Genomic DNA, 9,220 nt, shown 5'->3' with positions numbered 1-9,220 from the left:
CTGTTGTCTGCTTTCGTATCCTATTTCTGCCCCCTCCTCCTCACCTCCTTTGCCCCCTCTTCTGGGCTCCTGACTCTTTCTGCAGCCTTTCTACTGCTACTCCTTGGCTCCTTCTTGCTGTTGTCTTTCAGTCACACCCCTGATCTTCTGGTAGGAAGATCTACACATAGCCTTCCGGACAAGGGAGAACAATCTTGGAGGGTCCATGTGCAAGTTGCGCACGTTAAAGTGGTCCCTTGGTGGTCTAAAATCGATACGAGTAGGCTTCGGCCGCCACCTGGGCACAATTCAAAATTTCCTTGCAACTGAAAAAGTTTAATGTGTTCCCATGCGCTCATATGACCTTATGCAGTTGCGAGCGCCCTAAAACACTTACCAAAAAAAAAAAAAAAAAGAGAGAGACTTAAACAGCGACAAAAACATCATAAACAATCAATGACAACAGCCATTAAGACAGCATTAACATCTAGAACGTCATAAATTCAATACATAGACGCCATTGATGTTAAGAAAAAGTTAACATTATTTATTGACCTTGTTAATTTTGTGAACATTGTGGTAAAACATTGATCACAGATACTATCATGTATCATAAAAAGTTATGCTCTGGTGTTGCCTGACCAAGTAGGACCAAAGACAATTAAGTGTGTGTGTGTGATTGTCGTGAAAACAATCCAAACGTCGATGGCAAACATTGAGGTAGTAAAGGTTTCTGAAAGAGGGAGGAATTCTGATTCGTTGCTCTTCTAATCTTTTGCTTTGAGAAATTTTTGGGAAATGACGGGATATGAAGACACAAAATGCAAACAAAATAAAAAAGAAATGTTTAAGTATCAGTTTGGACTTCTCACCACTTTAAAACTAATTATCTTACAAACATTCAGAAGATGTAGTATTTCACTTTCCATGTATCTTTCCAAAAAAGATTATAACATTGAATGTTTTTACAAACTGCATTACGATTTTTTCTCAAATCAAGAGCAGAACTCAGTCTGTTGACATTTGGGTTATTTTCACAGACACACACACACACACACATTCTAAGACAGGTCACTCGCTTTTTTTCCCCCACTATGATGGCACCAAAAAAACCTCCATGCAATAACAAACGGGTGTAACTGCTTTTGCTATTAGGGAAAGGGTAAGAAATGAAAAAAAAATAACTCGAAAGTGTTTGTTTTTCATCCTCCCTTGCTTTGAGAACTAAAAGTTATAACCAACTAGTGAGTCGTGTTCCTAATATCTTGGTTTCCAGAGCAGAGTGACCCATGTTAGAATAACACAGTCTTTGGAGCTATCACAGGACCAGCTGTGAAGGTCAAGGTCAGAAAGAATAAATGTGTAAGCAGTACAATCTTCTCAATTGGTCAACATAAATTCGTCCATTTATGATTTTCACCATAAAAAATTCAGGAAATAACTCTATTTCGAAAGAAAAACAACTCATATAAGATCTGTCACAAAAGGAATTGGTTCTGCAAAAATTAAATGGAAGTCTGAGATATCATTTGTCAGAAGAGAGGTATCCTTTTACGAACTGTGAAACTCAGCTGAAAAGTTTTGAGGAGTGCACACTAGCGCATAAAAGAAAAAGCAGAGAAGTTTCATGTGAATTAAGTAAAAAAGTTTGTATAACTGCTAAAAAAACATAAAATAAGTTGTTTTTTTTAAAGTGTTATCAAAGAGAACAAATTGATCTAATATTCAAAAGGACGGATAACATTAGCAACACTAGGTAGGGTTCTGCAAAAAATAAAACAGAATCTTCTGTTTCCACAGGTAAAGTCAAAGAAATCTTGTACAAAACACTTCTAAAATTATGAATATAAAGTAGACAGTAATTCATCACTAAACCATCTGCCATTTAAAAATCACAAGCAGTTATAAAATTGAATGTAAAGCAGACAATGACTGTATTACTAAAGCTGCCAAGTAAAATATTTCTCCAAATAGATTCATCCAAGTAAAATATTTCTCCAAATAGATTCATTTACTTTACAATTTATACCACCTGAACAGATCATGACAGTTAAAAAAGAAAGTCTGACGGAGAAGGAATGTGAGTAATTAGACTGCAGATGACATTCTGATTCGCTGGCAGCCAAACATACTTTCATAATGAAAATTTCAGTATTGTTTTTGGGCGGTTCTTAACACAGTACATTTCTGGTGTTGAAAATGTACTCAAAACATGAAAAATACATTGACATAAAATGAAAGCAAAAAAAAAATCATTTCTAGCAGACACAAAACAATGTGGTCTACAGTAATCTCATTTCATTGCCAGTTAGGTAACATTGCGTTGACAAAATTATTGGGTAGAATACAAAATTTAAAGCACAATACAGATGCATTATATCTTTTGATTAAAAGTGATAATAATACAAAATAAAATTAATACATTTGAGGAAATTAAGCGCATAAAAATCATTCAGAAAAATGCCGCGCATAAATGCAAATAGAAATGTAAAAAAAACGAACCTTTTGATTTGTTATCCTTTAAAAGTATTATTCTAAATAAAATCCTTGATTTTTTAAACTTTCACAAGCAAATTGTAATTTCAAATAAAAGATTTTGATTTGTTAGCCTTCACATTAAATAATAAACACAAAATCTTAACTTGAGATCCACAAGTAATTGGAAGCGGTTAATTAATAAACTGACACTATCAGCCTTTTGAAGCATTAGAAATAAATAAACTAACTTCTGTGACAGCAGGAAAAGCAATACAATCAAAGGTGTACTTTATTTCATTTTAACTTTAAATTCGAAGCAAATGTTACCGCACAAGAAAGCTATTCTTGTAAATACAAAAAGTAAGTAAATGGAGTTAGAAAATATGTACTGGTATATCCAGGAAACAATATAATCACAAGCGAATAAAAATTTGTAAAATGTGTCTGGACGGATATTTTAGAATATTATTTTCATAACATTATAGAGAGGTTCTAAAGAGAGCAGTTTGAGAGAGCTGTACTGTTAATTGCAAGATTTCTTGCTTGAGGCTTACACTACATTACATAAGTCAGTGGTGTAGAGGTACGTCAATGTATAGCATCTTTGTATGTGTGTTAGAGTGTGTGAGTGTGTGTGTGTGTGTGTGTGTGTGTGTGTGTGTGTGTGTGTGTGTGTGTGTGTGTGTCTGTGTGTTCATGAGTGTACACTAGTGTGCGTGCACACAATGTGAATTATCACAAGAAAGAAATGATACAAAATCTCTTATTGTTTCAAGATGCTGAGTTTCAGCTCTTAAGATTACACTGAACAAACAGATCCATTGACAGATAGCCTTGTTACTAAAACATGTTTACTGTGAAACTGCATTTACTACAGTGGCCTTTTGTGTAAAGACGATTATTTATACTGTACATTTTATATTTTAGTTTTCTATTTCACTTTTTCTTTTAAGATCAGTTTTACCAAAACATTTTTTTAACATCCCTAATGAAGAAGCCACTATTTCAGGGTTCACTATGATAGAAACATTCTTGCGTTATTGACATAGTCTCAATCATCCCTGGCATCTGGGACACATGGCAATTGCGATGTAGATCTCCTTGTAGTTCGCAACACCAATTGTGCAAATCGACAACCGAGCATCTAACACTATCGAAAAAGAAACTGCAGCTTTAGATTTTGTCTAACCTGTCTGATCTCAATAATGCTTGTCCATTTGTTGAAGAGAGATAATTTCATACCAAACTTTAATAGAAGGATGTGGTATTTTTTCTCTACCCTCTCCACACGCAGTTATTTTATCACTATAACCTAACCTATAGAATGGTGGCGCAGTGTACCATGAGTGGTCCAGAAAGAATTAAATAAAAGTCTTTTTTCAAAAGTCAACTTGACAGAGTTTTGCATATTATACTAGATTTTTTCTTTCAACTCAATAAGCTAAAGGTGTATCGGAGCCCTTCTTCTCCCATCTCAGATATCTTTGCTCTTCTTCACCAAGGATGCAGAACTCCCGGACGAAGAGCTAGAAGAAGACGATGGGCTTTCTCCATGATCTGGACGGAACCCACTAGAAGTGTGAACCTCCTGTCGGCCTCGCACCTGAGAGGAAGAAAATTAATTCACAAAACCAATTAATTTAATCTATACAAAGACTCCAGTGAATAAATCAAATAAGTCACAATTTTTCAAAATGAGCATTTTTTCCTTGTTGAATACTTTAACTCATTCGCTACGCCGAGCCGTGGGGGGCGGCGCTGCTAAAGTGCCGTCAGTACGCTAAGCCGCCCCCGGCGGCTCGAGAAGCGATCTTCAATTTTAGCTTAGACTCTATTCCAATTCACATATAGATGTTAAAATAAAGGTCATAATATAATGTTGACTTCCGGGTCAAACATTTCCACTGAAAATCGGAAATTTTGATTCAGTTCTGAAACGTGACTTTGTAGTTTATTTGACTTTGTTTTATCGCGATGCCAAAATTATAGCCTGGACACCAGTTTTAGTAATTTTAAAAAACAAAACCTATCATTATTTTGCCCACTAAAGAAGTGTAGGACTCTTTTTTATAATACTGATACGATTGGACTCATATTGCCGATGTACTGTTATTGAGAAATCAATATTTCTGAGTGCTCGATCTAGGTCTAGATCTAAATTGTCAAAATATATTTTTCTCCCCAAAATCACTACTTTTTGATGAAATTACACAAAAAGTGCCACTCAAGACATGTATAGGTCTATTCCAAATGTAATTCTGAATAATTCCATATAATAACATAACATTGAGTGTGTATCTAGCTTACGATTATTATTGTTTATATTGCTGCTCATTTATATTATGTATGTGATTGTAAGCCTACTTGTGTGTGCATGTGCGTGCACCTGTGTACGTGTGCGTGTGTGTGTGTGTTTGTGTGTGTGTGTGTGTGTGTGTGTGTGTGTGTGTGCGTGTGTGTGTGTGTACTCGTGGTGGAACACCAAACCAATGTGCCAGGATCTGGACAATAAAGATGTATCTTATCTTATCTTATCATAAGATACGAGTGGGTTTTTTTCTGTTTGTGATTGGATTTCAGGATTATAAATTTTTTTTTTTTTCAATATCGGATGTTATGTTCAAAATGTACAAATATTATGGAATGTAGGTAAATAACTGCAAACTTTTCAATATTTTCCAGTTCTATATTCATTTATGGTTATTTTGATGTATCAGTTGACTAGGTGCAAACATATTTTTTGAGTTTCACCAAAGATTATTAATTTTCTATTTTCAAATTTTATCCGCACCCAATCAAAATTGTGTTGCATAATCGTCTCTAACAGGAACTAAAGTTGAAAAATGCATAAATAAACATTACAGATGTATTCTACAAACCATACTGAAAATATTGGTATATAATACGTTGATATTTTTTGAATTTGTGGCCCCAAAGACCTTTTAACTGCCCACTAGTCATCATCTCATTCGCCCTCCCGAAAAAAAATTCGTCCATAAGCCGAAAATAATATGCAGCGAAAGAGTTAAAAGTCAATATTTTTTATCAGCAATGGATCCCATGAATAACCCAGCTATGTCTTGTCCTATGTAAGGTAAAAGAAATGAGGAGTACACAGGAAAAAATGGAACAGTCAAAGAGACGGTATCAATTTTGAACGCTTGTTGACTCATATATATCTGTATTTCTGCTCAACTGTTGGTTGATTATTCTTGTTTGATTTCCCATTCAAAACAAACATAACAATAAACCACCAATCAAACAAATATGAAATTATGAATCCACAAGCTTTTAAAATTGACACCCTCAAAATTTCCAGTTTGTGACTATGCCCGTTTTTCCCACGGGCTCCTCAAATGCTATACTCATTGTGAGATACAGACTTCCAAACTTCAAATTTCCATTTTTCCACTTTTTTCAGATGTGACTTATCCGTTTTATTTCCCACTGGAGTCTTCAAATGGGTGTCAATATTTTTCTCTCGATATTTTCTCCTTAAAGTTGTAATGCCAATGCCAACATTAAGAATAACTGGTGATTTAAAGCAGTCTTCTGAGGTATACTTCAATCTTCCAAGTCTATGAAATATACTTTTACAAAAGGCACGAAATAACAGTGTAACTGTGAGTTACTTACGAAGAGGAAAAATCCATCCCTAAATAAGACATTGGACTAATAAAATTATGTCAAAATAGAAATCAGATCCAACTTTTGTGCTTGCTTCAAAGAAGCTGAGAATATTCCACTATGCTATATATGTATCATGACGTGGTAGAATCAGGCGCTCGTCAATTTTTGGTCGTGAGGAGTTATTGGTATCATCTAAAAGCTTATCCATTTGCCGTACTTTAAATGAAATAAATATCCATTGATCTTGAATAGAAGTCGAGATATTTGCGATTGAATGAGGTGGGGTTGCCTGGTTTCAATGTTAAAATTAGCAAGAAAATGGCCGCCAAAGTTTCGTCACTTCATTAGCTTGAGGGTCCCTGAAAACTGATAAATTACGTATTTTGTGCCTTTAATCAACATTTTCCGGTCAAATTCGCACGGAAATGTGTTTTATAGGGATATAAAAGCAGAAATTCAATAAAAATTGACAAACGGACAGAAAAATGATAGTTTCTTTGATTTCATTATTTTGACGAGCGTCTGATGTCACCACGATGTCTCACATATGGTCTGTATAAATAAAAAAAACAACTGTTCAGTGCAAAGATAAAGCACAAACAGCTTAACTTTCTAGCAGAAATGTGTAATTTATACATGCAGTTTATTCTTCTTCTTCTTCCTCTTCTCCTTTTCCTTCTTCTTCTATTATCACTATAATTAATTGTATTATTACTAAGAGAAAGTAAGATTAAGGTCTCACTTACCCTCGGTTGGGAGCCCATAATGTTCTCAATTCCACGAGAGCCTTTCTCCAGTGCGGCCTTCACGTCTTTGTCCATGCCGGGGATAGACATGTCTCCAAACACCTGATGGATTGATAAACATATGGAGGAATTACATCTCTGGTCAATCCTCTATTAAGTCCATTATATTCTGAAAGCATACATTGGTATCCAAATCTCTAAACAGCACCTGGGAAAAGTACATCTGATGAGGTGCATGTAACCGCTGACCTAACAATGTAGTCTGTCATGTTCATGTTGCAACTTTTCAATAATGATGAGGTATATTTAAATTGAGGCTACTTGCATGTGTGTAAAACGACAAGCTAAAAGGAATGAATAATTTCTATAGAAAAAAGAAATGAAACAAAACAGCACAAGAAGTCCATCCCAGGACAGATTTAGAATTTGAACAGCCTATAATTTCATTAACCAAAAATACGTATATTTTTCCATCTGAAATTTTCCTTCTTTTCAGCATTCCATGTTGTCAGGAGCTACACTTTTGCTCTTACAATGATTTCAGCTCAAGATCAGAAGTTTTTTCTTCATGTTTGGACATTTATTAACAAATGTAGCATGTTATCCCATATTTTGTCTATTTTGTAAATTCGGAACCACAATTATTATTATTATTGTAAAATTTTTCCCCAGACAAATTCAATGATGATTCAGATACATAAATCAGAACATAAGCAATATGTTGGGTAGACTACTTGAGTTTATGAGCGTCTATTTATGCAACATACAAAATGTCTAAATTGAGCATACCCACCTCTACAATGGCTCCATCAGGAAGCCGCAGGAAGTGCCTGTACAATTCTCTCAAACCATCCAGGTGGACGGTGTGGATGGATACGTGAGTTGTGATTTCCTTTCTCTGCTGTCTCTCCTCTCTCTCCTCTTGGTTTTCCTCATGCCAGACACTTTCATCATCTATCTGTCAAGCAATGGACGACAGTGAGAGAGAAAAAAGACATTTGATTATTTTGACTCAATTTCCTAATCGTTTTCAATTTACAGCATCTATGACAAAGTACAATAAATCTCATCTCTGAGGCAAGAAAAATAAGTCACTCTAATGCATTCCATTTTTCCAACAAAGCTGTATATTGGAGGTGGGCTTCTACGAACCAGCCAGTAAATGCCAACCAATGTTGCAAAAGACACAGCGTCCAAGTAGAAAGGCGGAGATACTCCATGAAATAGACTTCCCAATAGGGGATTCAAACTGAAATGTCTTGAATGCAATAGCACAGAGGCGAAGCAATACATCATAGACAATGGGGCCACTCTAACAAGACAAAAAGCTGTTTAGTTTACATCTAAAACACCATGTTGAATTACTCATGCCTGAACACAAAAGATTTATTTATGGTCCTCGTCACAAGAAGAATGAGAGGAACTCCAAATTTTTCCACTCATTCGGTAAAACAGATTCAAGCAGTGGTGCAAGAAATGTACTCATTTTTATTGCGAAAGCAACAATACTTTATCATATCCAAATATGTAAGGAGAGCAAGACTTTCTCAGGAAACCTACTTCATCTTCCTCCCAGATGTAGTCGTAGACTGCCACTTTTCTGCGCGCTCCCTCCTCTCCTCGCCACTGCTCAGATTTGCGACAGATGTAGGACAGCTCCTGGTTAGAGATTTCAAGGTCGTAAGGCTGGAAAAATTGGTCTTCATCGCCGTGGAGACGCCAATAGACATCAAGGAGCCGACCATTGTTGTGAAGGCTGAAACAAACAATAATTAAACCATAAAGCTATTCTCATATTAACCCTTTGAGTCCCAACCTTCTTGATTCTGGTTCGCTCCCGAGTCCCAAACCTGCCATGGAAGAAAGCCTTTATAAAAAATCAATCTCATTCAAAACAGGCCTTTCACTTTGAGAACTATGCTAAAACAGAAGGATAGTTTGTGAACAAAGTACATAAACTCTTATTGATTTCAGATAGTTGATATAAAAACCACACTATCCACTTTTGACAATCAACTATGCTAAAACAGAAGGATAGTTTGTGAACAAAGTACATAAACTCTTATTGATTTCAAATAGTTGATATAAAAACCACACTATCCACTTTTGACAATCGCCAAAAATTGGGATCAAAAGGTTTCATGATCAAGTTTTGACTTGAAGGTATTGTCTTGGTGTGGTATGGGTTTATTAACATTTTAGACTGAAATGATATTTATCTCTTTAAACATTCAAGGGTTTTGGCTAGTTTGTTTGGGCTTTTTTGGTAAAGAGGGTGGTTGTAGAATAATAAAATCCAATCCAATCTGATGAAAGGCAATTCAATAAGTATGACATACAAGAAGAAGAAGGAGGAGGAGGAGGAGGAGGAGGAGGAGGAGGAGGAG

General features: G+C 35.5%; 1 protein-coding gene across 1 annotated transcript in view; it reads right to left on the bottom strand.

Moving 5' to 3' along the window:
* Nucleotides 1–499: 499 nt before the first annotated feature.
* LOC101851493 overlaps nt 500–9,220 on the bottom strand; it is a 38,307-nt gene continuing 29,586 nt past the window's right edge. Inside the window, exons 19-22 of the mRNA XM_035969271.1 lie at nt 8,394–8,589; nt 7,627–7,791; nt 6,834–6,935; nt 500–4,060 (exon numbers count right to left, since the gene is read on the bottom strand). Coding sequence (XP_035825164.1) covers nt 3,932–4,060; nt 6,834–6,935; nt 7,627–7,791; nt 8,394–8,589 — 592 coding nt within the window. The 3' untranslated portion in view covers nt 500–3,931. The remainder of the gene's footprint in view (nt 4,061–6,833; nt 6,936–7,626; nt 7,792–8,393; nt 8,590–9,220) is intronic.

The sequence above is a fragment of the Aplysia californica genome, unplaced genomic scaffold (assembly GCF_000002075.1).
Source record: "Aplysia californica isolate F4 #8 unplaced genomic scaffold, AplCal3.0 scaffold00133, whole genome shotgun sequence".
In the NCBI taxonomy this organism is placed as follows: Eukaryota; Metazoa; Mollusca; class Gastropoda; order Aplysiida; family Aplysiidae; genus Aplysia; species Aplysia californica.
This window is presented reverse-complemented; position numbering and strand designations above follow the sequence as displayed.